Genomic DNA, 20,599 nt, shown 5'->3' with positions numbered 1-20,599 from the left:
ATGCATAATTAGAATTAAAAAGGTAGGAATAAGACTATATTTTCATTGAGTTTTAGAAGTACTTCCAAGTAGACTTTCTTGGCTTCTTCTTCCACCTCTGACTCAAACTCACTTCCACTTTTCTCCACATCCTTCATATTTCCAGGGGAGCAGCATCTTCACATCATCTTCCTACGAGTTCCTGTGAGCTCTGAAGTTTTTAAACTTTAAGATGCAAACACAGCGACGTGCCTCCATCTTCTCCTCACCTCCTGCCATTGACTTCCACCATTTAGCTTCTGTTTCCTCTCCTCTGCTCCCTCCTCTCCTCCTGAGGTTCCTCCTGCTCCTCCTTTGTGTCCTTCCTTGCCCAGTGCATGCATCCTTTTTCCGGGTAGGGATTTTGGGGCCATGGGGGTGCGACCCTCTCTTTGCAAAGGCTCTTCCTAATGTGGCAGCACAACTCGCCGTAAACCGCATCAACAAGGACCGCTCGCTGTCCTACGCTGCAACCTTCGACTTCACCGTGCTGCAGGTACGATGCTTAAATCAGCATCTGACAGAAAGTCATGCCAAATGCACTTTTTGATGTCTTTTATATATAAATGTGTCCCCGGTGTGTCAGGAGTGTTAGAAAACGAAACCCTCTCTTTTCCTCCGTACCCAAATCTCTAAAAACGGGGCTTCAACGGAGCTGATCCAGATTTGCGTCCGATATGACGTAATAAAGCATTTGAGCTCCATACTGTTTCAGAAATAATCCTTGATGTGGTTTGGAACAGGATGGCGTTTAATCACGGCAGAATTTTGCTGAATCTGCCGTGTAATTCTGAGCAGGCATTAGCTCCGCCTCCTCTTTTCTCAAGCTAAGGATGCAAAATCTGTGTTTCTCTAAACAGGGCTGAAATAGAGGGATATGAGGGATGTCTAAAATGCATGATCTGTTTGGTATTTTGATCGAAACACATCATAGACATGTTTTTTATATATTTTTATATATCTGAGACCCATAATATACGCCTAAATATAGCATGATAGGTGACCTTTAAACTGCCTAATTCAGGGGTGTCAAACTAAATGTCATTGTGGGCAACATTAGCATTATGGTTGCACTCAAAGGGCCGGTTGTAACTTTAAGACTATTTATAATATACATTAAATAATATATTATATTACATTATTGGATCTGCATTGGATTATTATCAGTTCTGAAAATAACTTACGTCTAGGGCAAATAATTGAAAGCAAATATTCAACAATTACACCAATTGTATTGCATATTATATTATTTCCAAGCTCTTGCGGGCCACATCAAATGAGGTTCTTGAGTTTGACACCCCTGGCCTGATTGGTGTGTTGATTGTAACTTTCTAGGAGCCATGTGAGACATCAAAGGCGTTGGAAAAGTTCCTGGGTTTCCACACTAAGGCGTCAGCGTATATAGGACCATCAAATCCAGGATACTGTGACGCTGCTTCGATGCTGACCAAAGGCTGGAACAAAGTAGGTGTTTTAGAGGAACTTAAGGTTTACATGTGAGTGTAAAAAGTGTAGAAAGTACAGGTATTTGAGTTCAACATGAGAGAAGTAGAAAGTACAGGTATTTGAGTTCAACATGAGAGAAGTAGAAAGTACAGGTATTTGTGTTCAACATGTGAGAAGTAGAAAGTACAGGTATTTGAGTTCAACATGAGAGAAGTAAAAAGTACAGGTATTTGAGTTCAACATGTGAGAAGTAGAAAGTACAGGTATTTGAGTTCAACATGAGAGAAGTAGAAAGTACAGGTATTTGGGTTCAACATGTAAGAAGTAGAAAGTACAGGTATTTGAGTTCAACATGAGAGAAGTAGAAAGTACAGGTATTTAAGTTCAACATGTAAGAAGTAGAAAGTACAGGTATTTGAGTTCAACATGTAAGAAGTAGAAAGTACAGGTATTTGAGTTCAACATGTAAGAAGTAGAAAGTACAGGTATTTGAGTTCAACATGTAAGAAGTAGAAAGTACAGGTATTTGAGTTCAACATGTAAGAAGTAGAAAGTTCAGGTATTTGAGTTCAACATGAGAGAAGTAGAAAGTACAGGTATTTGTGTTCAACATGTAAGAAGTAGAAAGTACAGGTATTTGAGTTCAACATGTAAGAAGTAGAAAGTACAGGTATTTGAGTTCAACATGTAAGAAGTAGAAAGTACAGGTATTTGAGTTCAACATGTAAGAAGTAGAAAGTACAGGTATTTGAGTTCAACATGTAAGAAGTAGAAAGTACAGGTATTTGAGTTCAACATGTAAGAAGTAGAAAGTACAGGTATTTGAGTTCAACATGTAAGAAGTAGAAAGTACAGGTATTTGAGTTCAACATGTAAGAAGTAGAAAGTACAGGTATTTGTGTTCAACATGTAAGAAGTAGAAAGTTCAGGTATTTGAGTTCAACATGAGAGAAGTAGAAAGTACAGGTATTTGTGTTCAACATGTAAGAAGTAGAAAGTTCAGGTATTTGGGTTCAACATGTAAGAAGTAGAAAGTACAGGTATTTGGGTTCAACATGAGAGAAGTAGAAAGTACAGGTATTTGTGTTCAATCAATCAATCAATCAATGTTTATTTATATAGCCCAATATCACAAATGTTACATTTGTCTCAGTGGTGTTCAACATGTAAGAAGTAGAAAGTTCAGGTATTTGGGTTCAACATGTGAGAAGTAGAAAGTACAGGTATTTGGGTTCAACATGTAAGAAGTAGAAAGTACAGGTATTTGAGTTCAACATGTAAGAAGTAGAAAGTACAGGTATTTGAGTTCAACATGTAAGAAGTAGAAAGTACAGGTATTTGAGTTCAACATGTAAGAAGTAGAAAGTACAGGTATTTGAGTTCAACATGAGAGAAGTAGAAAGTTCAGGTATTTGTGTTCAACATGTAAGAAGTATAAAGTACAGGTATTTGTGTTCAACATGTGAGAAGTAGAAAGTACAGGTATTTGAGTTCAACATGTAAGAAGTAGAAAGTACAGGTATTTGTGTTCAACATGTGAGAAGTAGAAAGTTCAGGTATTTGGGTTCAACATGTAAGAAGTAGAAAGTACAGGTATTTGAGTTCAACATGTAAGAAGTAGAAAGTACAGGTATTTGAGTTCAACATGTAAGAAGTAGAAAGTACAGGTATTTGTGTTCAACATGTGAGAAGTAGAAAGTACAGGTATTTGAGTTCAACATGAGAGAAGTAGAAAGTTCAGGTATTTGTGTTCAACATGTAAGAAGTAGAAAGTACAGGTATTTGAGTTCAACATGTAAGAAGTAGAAAGTACAGGTATTTGAGTTCAACATGTAAGAAGTAGAAAGTACAGGTATTTGAGTTCAACATGTAAGAAGTAGAAAGTACAGGTATTTGTGTTCAACATGTAAGAAGTAGAAAGTTCAGGTATTTGAGTTCAACATGAGAGAAGTAGAAAGTACAGGTATTTGTGTTCAACATGTAAGAAGTAGAAAGTTCAGGTATTTGGGTTCAACATGTAAGAAGTAGAAAGTACAGGTATTTGGGTTCAACATGAGAGAAGTAGAAAGTACAGGTATTTGTGTTCAATCAATCAATCAATCAATGTTTATTTATATAGCCCAATATCACAAATGTTACATTTGTCTCAGTGGTGTTCAACATGTAAGAAGTAGAAAGTTCAGGTATTTGGGTTCAACATGTGAGAAGTAGAAAGTACAGGTATTTGGGTTCAACATGTAAGAAGTAGAAAGTACAGGTATTTGAGTTCAACATGTAAGAAGTAGAAAGTACAGGTATTTGAGTTCAACATGTAAGAAGTAGAAAGTACAGGTATTTGAGTTCAACATGTAAGAAGTAGAAAGTACAGGTATTTGAGTTCAACATGAGAGAAGTAGAAAGTTCAGGTATTTGTGTTCAACATGTAAGAAGTATAAAGTACAGGTATTTGTGTTCAACATGTGAGAAGTAGAAAGTACAGGTATTTGAGTTCAACATGTAAGAAGTAGAAAGTACAGGTATTTGTGTTCAACATGTGAGAAGTAGAAAGTTCAGGTATTTGGGTTCAACATGTAAGAAGTAGAAAGTACAGGTATTTGAGTTCAACATGTAAGAAGTAGAAAGTACAGGTATTTGAGTTCAACATGTAAGAAGTAGAAAGTACAGGTATTTGTGTTCAACATGTGAGAAGTAGAAAGTACAGGTATTTGAGTTCAACATGAGAGAAGTAGAAAGTTCAGGTATTTGTGTTCAACATGTAAGAAGTATAAAGTACAGGTATTTGTGTTCAACATGTGAGAAGTAGAAAGTACAGGTATTTGAGTTCAACATGTAAGAAGTAGAAAGTACAGGTATTTGTGTTCAACATGTGAGAAGTAGAAAGTACAGGTATTTGAGTTCAACATGAGAGAAGTAGAAAGTTCAGGTATTTGTGTTCAACATGTGAGAAGTAGAAAGTACAGGTATTTGAGTTCAACATGAGAGAAGTAGAAAGTACAGGTATTTGAGTTCAACATGTAAGAAGTAGAAAGTACAGGTATTTGTGTTCAACATGTAAGAAGTAGAAAGTACAGGAATTTGAGTTCAACATGTAAGAAGTAGAAAGTACAGGTATTTGTGTTCAACATGTAAGAAGTAGAAAGTACAGGTATTTGAGTTCAACATGTAAGAAGTAGAAAGTACAGGTATTTGAGTTCAACATGTAAGAAGTAGAAAGTACAGGTATTTGTGTTCAACATGTAAGAAGTAGAAAGTACAGGTATTTGTGTTCAACATGTAAGAAGTAGAAAGTTCAGGTATTTGTGTTCAACATGTGAGAAGTAGAAAGTACAGGTATTTGGGTTCAACATGTAAGAAGTAGAAAGTACAGGTATTTGAGTTCAACATGTAAGAAGTAGAAAGTACAGGTATTTGTGTTCAACATGTAAGAAGTAGAAAGTACAGGTATTTGTGTTCAACATGTAAGAAGTAGAAAGTACAGGTATTTGTGTTCAACATGTAAGAAGTAGAAAGTACAGGTATTTGTGTTCAACATGTAAGAAGTAGAAAGTTCAGGTATTTGTGTTCAACATGTGAGAAGTAGAAAGTACAGGTATTTGGGTTCAACATGTAAGAAGTAGAAAGTTCAGGTATTTGGGTTCAACATGTAAGAAGTAGAAAGTACAGGTATTTGGGTTCAACATGAGAGAAGTAAAAAGTACAGGTATTTGTGTTCAATCAATCAATCAATCAATGTTTATTTATATAGCCCAATATCACAAATGTTACATTTGTCTCAGTGGTGTTCAACATGTAAGAAGTAGAAAGTTCAGGTATTTGGGTTCAACATGTGAGAAGTAGAAAGTACAGGTATTTGGGTTCAACATGTAAGAAGTAGAAAGTACAGGTATTTGAGTTCAACATGTAAGAAGTAGAAAGTACAGGTATTTGAGTTCAACATGTAAGAAGTAGAAAGTACAGGTATTTGTGTTCAACATGTGAGAAGTAGAAAGTACAGGTATTTGAGTTCAACATGAGAGAAGTAGAAAGTTCAGGTATTTGTGTTCAACATGTAAGAAGTATAAAGTACAGGTATTTGAGTTCAACATGAGAGAAGTAGAAAGTACAGGTATTTGAGTTCAACATGTAAGAAGTAGAAAGTACAGGTATTTGTGTTCAACATGTAAGAAGTAGAAAGTACAGGTATTTGAGTTCAACATGTAAGAAGTAGAAAGTTCAGGTATTTGTGTTCAACATGTGAGAAGTAGAAAGTACAGGTATTTGGGTTCAACATGTAAGAAGTAGAAAGTACAGGTATTTGAGTTCAACATGTAAGAAGTAGAAAGTACAGGTATTTGTGTTCAACATGTAAGAAGTAGAAAGTACAGGTATTTGAGTTCAACATGTAAGAAGTAGAAAGTACAGGTATTTGTGTTCAACATGTGAGAAGTAGAAAGTACAGGTATTTGAGTTCAACATGTAAGAAGTAGAAAGTACAGGTATTTGAGTTCAACATGAGAGAAGTAGAAAGTTCAGGTATTTGTGTTCAACATGTAAGAAGTATAAAGTACAGGTATTTGAGTTCAACATGAGAGAAGTATAAAGTTCAGGTATTTGAGTTCAACATGTAAGAAGTAGAAAGTACAGGTATTTGTGTTCAACATGTAAGAAGTAGAAAGTACAGGTATTTGAGTTCAACATGTAAGAAGTAGAAAGTTCAGGTATTTGTGTTCAAAATGTAAGAAGTAGAAAGTACAGGTATTTGTGTTCAACATGTAAGAAGTAGAAAGTACAGGTATTTGGGTTCAACATGTAAGAAGTAGAAAGTACAGTTATTTGGGTTCAACATGAGAGAAGTAGAAAGTTCAGGTATTTGAGTTCAACATGTAAGAAGTATAAAGTACAGGTATTTGTGTTCAACATGTAAGAAGTAGAAAGTACAGGTATTTGAGTTCAACATGTAAGAAGTAGAAAGTACAGGTATTTGTGTTCAACATGTAAGAAGTAGAAAGTACAGGTATTTGGGTTCAACATGTAAGAAGTAGAAAGTACAGGTATTTGGGTTCAACATGTAAGAAGTAGAAAGTACAGGTATTTGAGTTCAACATTTAAGAAGTAGAAAGTACAGGTATTTGAGTTCAACATGTAAGAAGTAGAAAGTTCAGGTATTTGAGTTCAACATGTAAGAAGTAGAAAGTTCAGGTATTTGTGTTCAACATGTAAGAAGTAGAAAGTACAGGTATTTGTGTTCAACATGTAAGAAGTAGAAAGTACAGGTATTTGGGTTCAACATGTAAGAAGTAGAAAGTACAGGTATTTGGGTTCAACATGTAAGAAGTAGAAAGTACAGGTATTTGAGTTCAACATGTAAGAAGTAGAAAGTTCAGGTATTTGAGTTCAACATGTAAGAAGTAGAAAGTACAGGTATTTGAGTTCAACATGTGAGAAGTAGAAAGTACAGGTATTTGAGTTCAACATGTAAGAAGTAGAAAGTACAGGTATTTGTGTTCAACATGTAAGAAGTAGAAAGTTCAGGTATTTGTGTTCAACATGTAAGAAGCAGAAAGTACAGGTATTTGGGTTCAACATGTAAGAAGTAGAAAGTACAGGTATTTGAGTTCAACATGTAAGAAGTAGAAAGTTCAGGTATTTGTGTTCAACATGTAAGAAGTAGAAAGTACAGGTATTTGTGTTCAACATGGAAGAAGTAGAAAGTACAGGTATTTCGGATCGTGTTCAAATCAATAGGCATGCAATGACTCTAAATAATAATGATCACGCCACCAAACACACATTCAGACTAAAGGAACCAGCTGTTTGGGAAATGTAAGAAGTAGAAAGTAAAAAGTCGTCAAAAAAATAAGTAGTGGAGTAAAGTACTGATACCAGAAACATGTAATTACAGTAAGTACATTAACGAAGTATTTGTATTCCAATACTTCCCCCTCCTCTCGTCTCCTCCTGCAGGCCTTGTTCTCTTGGGGTTGTGTTGGATACGAACTGGACGATGTTCGGAGCCACCCAACGTTTTCCCGCTCGATGCCGAGGCCCAGCTGGGTTCTGCTCAGCGTCTTCAACTACTTCAAGTGGGCCAACGTCGCCATCATCGCTTCCTCAGAGGACATCTGGGTGGAGACGGCCATCAAGGTGTGAATATCTCATTTTCAGTACAGTAGATAAATGCAATCTAATGAAAGTGTTAGATGGAAGAGGAAGCAACACTAAAGCTTGATTTATATAGTATTTTTCAACACATGCAGCTTAATTTACAAAATGACACAAGTTAAAATCAAACAAGAAATTCCCCTCAGATTATTTACATATAACATTTGATCAGGTTCATAGACACAAGGCGGTAAAAGGTAATACAAATACAATAAATAACGGTTTCTCACTGACAGATAAGACACAAGACAACGGAGTCGATGCAACAATATAAAAGCCCATAAAACAAAGTGAACATATAGGTACAACAGAAATACAAATAAAAAGTGATGGGACATAAGATATCTAATTGTAAAGCCACGACCAACGTTTTTACTCGAAAATGTAGGCTGAAAAGCAGCTATCTTTTTTAAAATCCGCTATCTTTTTGCTTTTCTCTTGTTTGATTTGATGGTTTTCAGCTAGTCAGTGTGTGTTTTCTCGACTGTACAGGTATCTGATACCTTGGGGACAGTGGCGGTTCTAGACCAATTTGACTGGGGGGGCCACTGGGGGGGCCAGTTATTTTCTGAGGGGGGCACAATAAATGCAGGACGAAAAAGAGAACGAGACAGTATGAAGTAATTGCGCATAAGAAAACAATGCAATACAGTTATTAGTATTTGTTTCAGTACACTTATTTATTTCAGATAGATCTTATAGTTATTACTCTTAGCTTCAGCTTAAGTTATAGTGCAATGTTTGCACTAACACATTTAACATTTAAAAAAAACAAAAAAAAACTTTTAATTGTTAGGGGGGCCACATGGGGGTCAGAGGTCAGTGTTAGGGGGGCACTGGCCCCCCCTTAGAACCGCCCCTGCTTGGGGAGTCATGGTCTTCTAGTCTAATGAAAGTGTTAGAGGAAACAACAATGTGAAGGGACATTGAAGACGGTTTTAAAATTGTGCCAGTTTTAATGTGTCATGATAGTTTCTTTTACTTATTGACCGGTTGATGTGCCATTTAACTTGTGTTTTACAGCTGTATTCCTCTGCCTGTATTGTTTTGTATTCATTTGTTCTAACTTTGTTCATGCTGCCCTTCTTGGCTGATTGATTTCCTGGTTTTCATCTAGTCAGTGTGTTTTCGCTGTACCGTACAGGTGTCTGATTCCTTGGGGAGTCACGGTTTTCCGGTCAGGTCGGTCAGCATTTTGGAAAACACGCCTCACAGCATCCGACGAACTCTCAGCAAGATTCGAAAGATGAGAGAAATTCGTGGTGAGTTCAAGTGTTTTACTGGCGACGAGACTCTCAAAAAGGAACCCAAGTTGTTCCTTTTTTAATGTGTTTACTTACATGTTGTTTTAAGTAAATAAACCCTGATTAAACAAGTCAGTTCTTCAGTGTTAAAGGTCACCTATTATGCAAAATCCACTTTTTCATGTATTTTCTACATCAACATGTGTCCTGATCCATTTCTATAAAAACATGTCTGAAAATCAGCTGATCAGATTTTGGCCACTTTATGATGTCATAACGATTTGTTGGCTTGTGTAACCATTAGCCAATCAGCAACCAAGGTATAATAGGGGACCTTTAAAGACCTCCTGTTGTGCTCTAGTTGTGGTCCTCTGCATGCACTCTGCTCTGATGGGCGGTGGCGTCCAGAAGCAGCTCCTGGAGACGGCCTTTGACCTCCAGCTGACCGACGGCTCGCTGGTGTTTGTCCCCTACGACACTCTGCTCTACAGCCTGCCGTACAGAAACATCACCTACCCCGCTCTGAGGAGGAACAGCAAACTGCTGAGGGCCTACGACGCTGTGCTGACCATCACCATCAACTCTCAGCAGGGGTCTTTCTACGAGGCGTACAGGGAGGCAATGGAGAGAGGAGAGGTGGCGAAGACGCTGAAACCTGAACAGGTGAAATATTTTCCTGGGCCCATAACTTTGACCCAGTCTTACGCCCCGGTCTAGGGGGACCTAGGCGTAGCATACAATTGCCCACTCTGCCCACTCCCAAGAAAAAGTCGGTAGCTCTAAATCTTGCCTAACAAAATAGGTAAAATAAAATACAGGCTTCTTACCTATCCTAATGAAAAAACGGGATTTAAACAAAAGAAAAGGGTTTCGCACTCCTGGACAAATTAAAGCATGTCTCGAAGACAGGTTAGATGGGCTTAGCTTCACAACAATAACAAAAGGTACAACAGGGACCGGTAATCGGTAACTTTTACCACACAGAACAACAGATCTTCTACGCAACGGACACAGAGTTGGACTTGAGAGCAGGAGAGGTCGATGAGAGAGAGGGCAGAGGGACTGCCTTGCTGCAGCTTAAATGCTCCTGTCTCTTCAGTGTCAGATGCAGCCAATCAGCTAAACGGGCACCGCCTGCTCACTCGTGTGTGTGTGTGTGTGTGTGTGTGTGTGTGTGTGTGTGTGTGTGTGTGTGTGTGTGTGTGTGTGTGTGTGTGTGTGTGTGTGTGTGTGTGTGTGTGTGTGTGTGTGTGTGTGTGTGTGTGTGTGTGTGTGTGTGTGTGTGTGTGTGTGTGTGTGTGTGTGTGTGTGTGTGTGTGTGTGTGTGTGTGTGTGTGTGTGTGTCTGTGTGTGTGTGTGTGTGTGTGTGTGTGTGTGTGTGTGTGTGTGTGTGTGTGTGTGTGTGTGTGTGTGTGTGTGTGTGTGTGCGTGTGTGTGTGTCCTGCAGGTGTCTCCTCTGTTCGGCACCATCTACAGCTCCGTCCTCTTCGTGGCTCACGCGGTGCATCGTGTTCGGGAATCTGGAGTCTGGATGTCAGGGAGAAACTTGGCAACACACACCCGAAACCTGGACTTCCAGGTACGAAAAGGAGCGGGAATAACCTGCGCGATACTGAACGTATACAGGAAGTTACAGGAAAAATAGCTAACATTCTCATTGTAATGTATGTTGGAATTGTCCATTAGGAGTCCAACACAGGGTTTATATGTTGTTAATATTAACAAGGATATATGGGAGTTATGTAAGAATGAACAAAGCGACTTACATACTCAATACTGTGGACAATGAAGTGTCTTGCCCAGGGACACAACGACATGCTGACTGCAGTGGGGTTTGAACCTGTGCCCCCCTGCTGCCAACACCAACGCACTAGTCCACTGCCCCACACGCAAAACAAAACATGTACACATATACTGTTTATTTTTGAATAGCGCATGGTGGAAAGGAGCAGGGAAAGAAAATCTTATTTTACCTGCCCCTTCTTACAAAACAATAACAACATACAAAAATGAAATAATCTTTCCTATTTTCTTTATACATTTTCTTATTTTGTATTTTCTTTTCTTATTGTTTTATTTTAACTCACATGTTTTGCATCCAAACAGAACACTCCAAGCTTGATTACATGATTAAATTACTAAACATCATAACTTAAAATGAAAGCTCTTACTACATATCTTACTTTTCTTTGCAGGGCTTCAGTCATCCGATAAAAACCGATGCGTCCGGAGCAGTTCTGCTGGAATACGTCATCCTGGATACTGACGGACTCTCCTGGGAACTAAAGCCTACGTACAGGTACTGTATATTAGCCCTGAGGGCAGAGAGAGAAAAGCAAATAGATGTTAAATATTCATAAGTGAGGTAAAAGAAAGTCAAAACGGGCTTTTATTTGGATGAACTTCAAATATACTCAAGTTTTGTTGAGAAATATCATAATGTTGAGTTTATCGACCACACAATGACGTTTTTAATGCTGTAGTTTGAGTTTGTGTTGTATTTTAAGGTTTGTATATATGTGTAACTCAAAGAATGCAGTGTTTTATTGTTGCCATAGTAACTTGTTCGCATTGATCACTGTCAGCATCGACATGGAGGCCGGTATGGTGGGTTTCTTGGGTCGAGAAATCCACTTCCCTCGAGGATACGGACCCAGAAAAGACGCCTCGTGCTGGTTTACACCTGGAGTCATCTGCTCTGGAGGTCAGACACACACACACACACACACACACACACACACACACACACACACAGACACACACACACACACACTCAGAAACACACATCGCACTGTGCATACAGGCGTTCATGCCGTTTAGACTTTGAATGGCTCTAAAACACATAAATATATTCCTGCATGTGTATTTCCCCAAAGAATGTTTATATCTGTGTATAAATATATTCCTTTAGGTGAAGAGTGCAGAGTTTTCATTAGGAAGTCTCAAAAAGAGTTTAAAAATGCACAGATGTTTTACTGAAGCGTCGCACGAGCAATTTAAAGTCATGAGAAAATGTTAATAACTATTTTTTATTCTTTCATTTCCTTTTAAAACCCTTAAAAATGTTATCAATCAGAAATGAAGGAAATGTTTTTCTTGTTCAAGGCGTGGATCTGTTCCCGACCATCGACATGTTTTTGGGAATGATGGCCGCCTCTGTGTTTGGAGTGGCTTTAATTTACTGCATCAGGTACACACACTGGACTGGATCTGAATCATCATCGACATTCAAATGCACTTTATCCATCTGAAAAGTTTGAATAAGAACACTTTCAAATGTGTTGTTGCTTGCAGTCGGGACATATAACCTTAGTATATAGATTAAAAATACAATGTTTGTGCCACTTATAGAAAATAACTTTAGTTAAAGTCAAATTACACATTTTAAAGACAAGGTTTAAAAAAGAATTGACTAATCGTTGACCGACTGATTGATTGGCTGATTGGTTGATTCATTGATTGATTTGCATGTCATGTGTTAATGGGTTAACAAGACACCAACAAGACATTTTTAAGGTAGAAATTGTAAGAAATCTCAGGCTATCTGCTGCTTATAAGCTCCTTTCTGCATAACGGTACGTCCACACGGGTCCGTCGCGTTGAAGCTTGCCGGTGGGCGTGTCTGGCGTGCGACCAACAACCAATCACATTAATCTCCCGCCCGGACACACAAGCACGCGGTTTGATTGGCTAGCGCTTGTACTGGCATATGATTTGATTGGTTGGCGCTAATGTCGACGCTTGAAAAGTTTAACTTTTCTCAACTTTCGAAGCGAGCAACGCGACGCGACGGAACCACAATGCAGTTCGGCAAAGCGTGACATCACCCCATTCAAAGTGAATGGGAAGCGTCTCCGTTGCCGCGTGGTCGTACCGTTAATGTTAACTAAATAGACTAAGAAACCATCCAAACCAATGCCAAATAAAAACGAAATAACCTTTGAATCTTAATTTTAACCTAAAATATTTTGTATATATTATTAGTTAGTTAGTTTAAACTCTAGCACCTGATCCTGATATCTCTTGTTGCCTAGGAGACGCCTCAACCAGATCCGATTGGTTAAAGGTCCGGACAGGATTCTGCTGACTCAGGCTGACGTCACATTCATCAACCCGTCACTGAGCACCAAGGTCAGACAATATAAATATATTCTGTGCGAATGAAAAACGCTTTAATTTTAGTTCGTTAAAAATAAAACTCCAAGAAGAAATTGTGATTGTGAATATAAAAGCACACTTAGTACTTAAATACAATTTGAGGCTACTTTTTTAGGGTTTTGTTACTTTTATATTCACGTCACATTACATTTACTTAATCAAAATGACAGAAAATGTTAATAAATATTGTACTTTTACACAGTTTTTGATACTTAAATTAATTACCAACAAAGAAATATATTTCATTATTAAAGTTTTAGCAAAATTTTATATCAAGAAAGCTGAGTCAGGACGATGTACATTTAGTACTAAGTACGATTATAGGTCCCTTTTTTTAGAGTAATGTTACTTTTATATTCACTTTAACTGAATAAAAATGACAGATAATGACAGAAATGTTGAATAAATATTGTACTTTTACAGACTTAAATAAATACAATAAATTGCCAACAAATAAATATATTTTATTATTAAAGTTTTAGCTGTGTTTTATATAAAGAAGTTAAACTGAGCCCCAACTTTAGTGAGCACCAAGGTCAGACACTCTACTACTGTACGACTGAAATACACTTTCATTTGAGTTTGTAAAAAACAAAACTGCAAGAGGAGATTATGATGTTATTATTTAAATTTAAATCTATACATATGTCTCTATCTGTGAAGGCGACCAGAGGCACTTGTTGAATATAAAAAGGACATTTAGTACCGTACTATTTCTACAGTATTTTATGTTTTGCTTAATGCTTTATTCACTTTGCAGTTTCACTTTATTATGACCAATAAAGAAATATATAATGTAATAGTTTAGGTTTAGTCAGTGCTTGAATTGGAATACAAAAGGTGCCAGTACTCTAAATCAGCAACTGATCCAAGTCAATGTATTTATACAGCCCAAAAACAAGTATTTGGCTCATAGTCATATATATCCTATAATGCTGGTGGGGTTGTCTCTTTACTGTATATCTTAGAAAGGCTCAGTACTTAAACAAAGTGACTCAGGGTGCAAATGAGATTAGAGGGGGTGCAGGGTGTTATTTTTATAAGCGGGGAAGGGACCTGACACCGTCTAGGGGGGTCTGGGGGCATGCTCCCTCAGGAAGATGTTTTTTTAAATATTGAAGTTAGATGCATCAATCTGGTGCACTTTGAGAGCAACATGAAGAGATATATGGATACCTCTCAACATCCATATGAAACAACTGTAAACAGATTTACTTTTTCTTTATGGATATAAAAGAAAGTAAAGCCCGACTCCTACTGGCGGCTGGTTACATGACTCCTCGTCCCTGAGTACACTCACCATCTCTCAGCAGGAAAGGAGAGAGGGAATCCTTGTCCGGCGACAACTGCTATCTTTTCACACTATTATTAAGCCAATGCTGACGTTATGTGATGTCTTTTCTGCTCTAGTCTATCGCTGCGGCGCGTCATAGATGCGTCATGAGATGCGTCATGAGATGCGTCATGAGATGCGTCATGAGATGCGTCATGTGATGCGTCATGTGATGCATCATGTGATGCGTCATAGATGCGTCATGTGATGCGTCATGAGATGCGTCATGTGATGCGTCATAGATGCGTCATGTGATGCGTCATAGATGCGTCATGAGATGCGTCATGAGATGCATCATGAGATGCGTCATAGATGCGTCATAGATGCGTCATGAGATGCGTCATGAGATGCGTCATGTGATGCGTCATGAGATGCGTCATGTGATGCGTCATAGATGCGTCATGTGATGCGTCATAGATGCGTCATGTGATGCGTCATAGATGCGTCATAGATGCGTCATAGATGCATCATGAGATGCGTCATGAGATGCGGGTCATGAGTGCGGGTCATGTGACGCGGGTCATGAGACGCGGGTCATGAGATGCGGGTCATGTGATGCGGGTCATGAGATGCGGGTCATGTGATGCGGGTCATGTGACGCGGGTCATGAGACGCGGGTCATGAGACGCGGGTCATGTGATGCGGGTCATGTGACGCGGGTCATGAGACGCGGGTCATGAGATGCGGGTCATGTGATGCGGGTCATGAGATGCGGGTCATGTGATGCGGGTCATGTGACGCGGGTCATGAGACGCGGTCATGAGATGCGGGTCATGAGATGGCGGGTCATGAGATGCGGGGGTTCACTGTGATGCGGGTCATGAGATGCGGGTCATGTGACGCGGGTCATGTGATGCGGGTCATGTGACGCGGGTCATGAGACGCGGGTCATGAGATGCGGGTCATGAGATGCGGGTCATGTGACGCGGGTCATGTGATGCGGGTCATGTGACGCGGGTCATGAGACGCGGGTCATGAGATGCGGGTCATGAGATGCGGGTCATGAGATGCGTCATGAGATGCGTCATGTGATGCGTCACGTGATGCGCCACGAGATGCGTCACGAGATGCGTCATGTGATGCGTCATGTGATGCGTCATGTGATGCGTCATAGATGCGTCATGAGATGCGTCATAGATGCGTCATGAGATGCGTCATAGATGCGTCATGAGATGCGTCATAGATGCGTCATGAGATGCGTCATGTGATGCGTCATGAGATGCGTCATGTGATGCGTCATAGATGCGTCATGAGATGCGTCATGAGATGCGTCATGTGATGCGTCATGAGATGCGTCATGTGATGCGTCATGTGATGCGTCATAGATGCGTCATGAGATGCGTCATGAGATGCGTCATGAGATGCCGCCGGCAGCATCTCATGACGCATCTATGATGCGCATATTTGTTGTCATGACGTGCCGCCGGCGGCCGGCAGCTGAGTACCGACACCTTGCACTGGGTTTAGTTGCATTTTATACAAATGTGTTAAATTGAGCTCCTACCTTTAGTGATAAACATGTTATTGCATCAATTTATAATAAAATGGTCCATTGATAATGAGTACTAAACCTTGAAGCTTATGGACATTTAGTATATTAAGTATAATTTTGAATACAGGAGTAATTTATGTTTCATTTAAAGCTAGTTCCCACCCTGACCTCTGACCTTACAGAAGCTGAGTCAGGACGACAGCAAGGTGAGTCTCATGACGAGCAACTCGCCCGTCTCCTCCCAAACACCGGCCACCTACGAGAACTCCAACATCGTCATTTTCCAGGTGAGACACTTTAAAGGGTCCCTATCATGCTGTTCTTCATCAATATATCACAGCTCTCAGATATATACAAAACGTGTCTCTGAAGTGTTTGGCTCCAAACACCAAACAGGTCATTGCAGCATTACCCATAATCCCCTCTGTTTCAGCCCTGTTTCCAAAGTTCTGATTCTCTGTCTGTTACTGTAGATGAAAATAAGGAGCCCCTCCCCACGCCCCTCTGAGAGACATTTGGTTACAAAGAACTCAATGGTGCTCTCGGAGGAGATTCAGACCCCATTTACACGCAAACGGACCGAATGCGATATCAAAAAAGTCTTCCGTTCACACGAGACCGGTCGGGAGCGCTGGAGACGCTGTAGTACATATGCCAGGCCTGTAAGTGGCGCCACAAAATACACCAAAAGCAGCGAAGAAGGCCCCCGAGCATGGTTGCCATGGTTGCCCTTCTGTTTATGCCCCACGGTGGATTTAGCAGCATGTAGTTCATGTAATTCTCCATGTCTACTTGTTGCTGATGGTTGTGGTGGAGGAGCTGTAGATGTTGCACTAACATCTGTAGCATGGTCAGTAGCTAGTAGCACTAGCTACTGACCATGCTACAGCAGTGAGCAGCAGAGGTGGGGAGAGGCGGGGCTATGGCTTCATCGTTACCAGGAAATTATCGTATAGGGTGTACACACTGTGCCGTTTTGCCCCCCAGAGCGTTCCGGTTGCAGATCTATCCACCTTGGGACCCGTTATCGTTTGCGGGTCCGTTTCCGCGTCTCCGTTACGGCCTCGTGTGAACGGACGGGCTATACGAAAGAGAAAAGTAGCAGATACAACCGTTTGCGTTCTCGTGTAAACAGCACATCGGGTGATAAGGTGGGAGGGGTTACCTTGGTCGCTGATTGGCTAATGGTTGACAAAAAGAGAGAGAATCTTTTTTCCTGAAACTTTCAGAATGTCTTTACACAGAGGGGACAGGTGTTGATGTAGAAGATACATGAAGAAGAGGGGACAGGTGTTGATGTAGAAGAGACATGGAGAAGAGGGGACACATGTTGATGTAGAAGAGACATGAAGAAGAGAGGACACATGTTGATGTAGAGGAGACATGAAGAAGAGGGGACACATGTTGATGTAGAAGAGACATGGAGAAGAGGGGACACATGTTGATGTAGAAGAGACATGAAGAAGAGAGGACACATGTTGATGTAGAAGAGACATGGAGAAGAGGGGACACATGTTGATGTAGAAAAGACATGAAGAAGAGGGGACACATGTTGATGTAGAAGAGACATGAAGAAGAGGGGACACATGTTGATGTAGAAGAGACATGAAGAAGAGGGGACACATGTTTATGTAGAAGAGACATGAAGAAGAGGGGACACATGTTGATGTAGAGGAGACATGAAGAAGAGGGGACACGTGTTGATGTAGAAGAGACATGAACAAGAGGGGACACGTGTTGATGTAGAAGAGACATGGAGAAGAGGGGACACATGTTGATGTAGAAGAGACATGAAGAAGAGAGGACACATGTTGATGTAGAAGAGACATGGAGAAGAGGGGACACATGTTGATGTAGAAAAGACATGAAGAAGAGGGGACACATGTTGATGTAGAAGAGACATGAAGAAGAGGGGACACATGTTGATGTAGAGGAGACATGAAGAAGAGGGGACACATGTTGATGTAGAAGAGACATGAACAAGAGGGGACACATGTTGATGTAGAAGAGACATGGAGAAGAGGGGACACGTGTTGATGTAGAAGAGACATGAAGAAGAGGGGACACATGTTGATGTAGGAGAGACATGAAGAAGAGGGAACACATGTTGATGTAGAAGAGACATGAAGAAGAGGGGACACATGTTGATGTAGAAGAGACATGAAGAAGAGGGGACACATGTTGATGTAGAAGAGACATGAAGAAGAGGGGACACATGTTGATGTAGGAGAGACATGAAGAAGAGGGAACACATGTTGATGTAGAAGAGACATGAAGAAGAGGGGACACATGTTGATGTAGAGGAGACACGAAGAAGAGGGGACACATGTTGATGTAGAAGAGACATGAAGAAGAGGGGACACATGTTGATGTAGAGGAGACATGAAGAAGAGGGGACACATGTTGATGTAGAAGAGACACGAAGAAGAGGGGACACATGTTGATGTAGAGGAGACATGAAGAAGAGGGGACACATGTTGATGTAGAAGAGACACGAAGAAGAGGGGACACATGTTGATGTAGAGGAGACATGAAGAAGAGGGGACACATGTTGATGTAGAAGAGACATGAAGAAGAGGGGACACATGTTGATGTAGAGGAGACACAAAGAAGAGGGGACACATGTTGATGTAGAAGAGACAGGAAGAAGAGGGGACACATGTTGATGTAGAAGAGACATGAAGAAGAGGGGACACATGTTGATGTAGAAGAGACATGAAGAAGAGGGGACACATGTTGATGTAGAAGAGACACGAAGAAGAGGGGACACATGTTGATGTAGAGGAGACATGAAGAAGAGGGAACACATGTTGATGTAGAAGAGACATGAAGAAGAGGGGACACATGTTGATGTAGAGGAGACACGAAGAAGAGGGGACACATGTTGATGTAGAAGAGACATGAAGAAGAGGGGACACATGTTGATGTAGAGGAGACATGAAGAAGAGGGGACACATGTTGATGTAGAAGAGACACGAAGAAGAGGGGACACATGTTGATGTAGAGGAGACATGAAGAAGAGGGGACACGTGTTGATGTAGAAGAGACATGAAGAAGAGGGGACACATGTTGATGTAGAGGAGACATGAAGAAGAGGGGACACATGTTGATGTAGAAGAGACATGAAGAAGAGGGGACACATGTTGATGTAGAGGAGACACGAAGAAGAGGGGACACATGTTGATGTAGAAGAGACATGAAGAAGAGGGGACACATGTTGATGTAGAGGAGACATGAAGAAGAGGGGACACATGTTGATGTAGAAGAGACACGAAGAAGAGGGGACACATGTTGATGTAGAGGAGACATGAAGAAGAGGGGACACATGTTGATGTAGAAGAGACATGAAGAAGAGGGGACACATGTTGATGTAGAAGAGACATGAAGAAGAGGGGACACATGTTGATGTAGAAGAGACATGAAGAAGAGGGGACACATGTTGATGTAGAGGAGACACAAAGAAGAGGGGACACATGTTGATGTAGAAGAGACATGAAGAAGAGGGGGACACATGTTGATGTAGAGGAGACATGAAGAAGAGGGGACACATGTTGATGTAGAAGAGACAGGAAGAAGAGGGGACACATGTTGATGTAGAAGAGACATGAAGAAGAGGGGACACATGTTGATGTGGAAGAGACACGAAGAAGAGGGGACACATGTTGATGTAGAAGAGACATGAAGAAGAGGGGACACATGTTGATGTAGAGGAGACATGAAGAAGAGGGGACACATGTTGATGTAGAAGAGACATGAAGAAGAGGGGACACATGTTGATGTAGAAGAGACATGAAGAAGAGGGGACACATGTTGATGTAGAAGAGACATGAAGAAGAGGGGACACATGTTGATGTAGAGGAGACACGAAGAAGAGGGGACACATGTTGATGTAGAAGAGACATGAAGAAGAGGGGACACATGTTGAGTTAAAACACGTTCTTCTCTCCCCTGCAGGGCGACTGGGCCTGGCTGAAGAGACTTCCCGATGGTTCCTTCGGCCACATCAACCCCAAAACCAGTGATGTGTTTGAACTGGTACGCGGCTTTATTTTGTTAAACAAAGAAAAGCCCAGCTCACAGAAACCAGTGTCTTAAAGCACCTTATTGTGTTCAACAGATGAGGGACATGCATCATGAAAACGTGAATACCTTCCTGGGATACTTCCACGATTGCGGCGTCTTCGCCATCGTCACGGAGTTTTGCTCCAGGGGAAGTTTGGAGGACCTGCTGTTCAACGAAGACGTGAAACTGGACTGGATGTTCAAGTCCTCGCTGCTGCTGGATCTCATTAAAGTCAGTTTGGGGGGACGGAAAAAACTGAACCGTTGACTTTAATTAAATGTATTAGTTGAAAGCAATAATTTCCGGTTTAAATAGGTTTAACTTAATATTATTGCTTTCCACTAACATAATACAGTTATGTGAAATTTAATTAAAGTCAGCATTGCAGTTTTTTCAGTCGGCGGATTTGACATATTTAGGATGGCAAGGATGTCATACATGGACGCATGCTGGTTGGTGTGTATCGTTTAGACTTGTATTGGCTCTAATACATATATTCCTCCATTTGTCTTCCCAAAAAAATATATTATATTTATAAATATATTTATTTAGCTGCACAGCTGTTCATTAGAAAGTCTCAAAAAGAGTTTAAGGACGCACTGATTTGTACTGAAGGAAAGGATGAGCAATTTAAAGTCATGGGATATTTTGACAACTAATTTGTATTCTTTCATTTCCTATAAAAACACGTTCAAAATGTAATG

At 40.3% G+C, this 20,599-nt stretch overlaps 1 protein-coding gene across 1 annotated transcript in view; it reads left to right on the top strand.

Moving 5' to 3' along the window:
- Positions 1-211: 211 nt before the first annotated feature.
- gc2 (guanylyl cyclase 2) overlaps positions 212-20,599 on the top strand; it is a 30,376-nt gene continuing 9,988 nt past the window's right edge. Inside the window, exons 1-13 of the mRNA XM_034106542.2 lie at positions 212-514; positions 1,354-1,482; positions 7,408-7,587; positions 8,750-8,867; positions 9,211-9,512; positions 10,297-10,428; positions 11,045-11,148; positions 11,435-11,553; positions 11,955-12,039; positions 12,884-12,980; positions 16,015-16,119; positions 19,787-19,867; positions 19,950-20,126. Of these exons, the coding sequence (XP_033962433.1) occupies positions 212-514; positions 1,354-1,482; positions 7,408-7,587; positions 8,750-8,867; positions 9,211-9,512; positions 10,297-10,428; positions 11,045-11,148; positions 11,435-11,553; positions 11,955-12,039; positions 12,884-12,980; positions 16,015-16,119; positions 19,787-19,867; positions 19,950-20,126 (1,932 nt within the window). The remainder of the gene's footprint in view (positions 515-1,353; positions 1,483-7,407; positions 7,588-8,749; positions 8,868-9,210; positions 9,513-10,296; positions 10,429-11,044; positions 11,149-11,434; positions 11,554-11,954; positions 12,040-12,883; positions 12,981-16,014; positions 16,120-19,786; positions 19,868-19,949; positions 20,127-20,599) is intronic.

Source organism: Pseudochaenichthys georgianus, chromosome 18 (genome assembly GCF_902827115.2).
Source record: "Pseudochaenichthys georgianus chromosome 18, fPseGeo1.2, whole genome shotgun sequence".
In the NCBI taxonomy this organism is placed as follows: domain Eukaryota; kingdom Metazoa; phylum Chordata; class Actinopteri; order Perciformes; family Channichthyidae; genus Pseudochaenichthys; species Pseudochaenichthys georgianus.
This window is presented reverse-complemented; position numbering and strand designations above follow the sequence as displayed.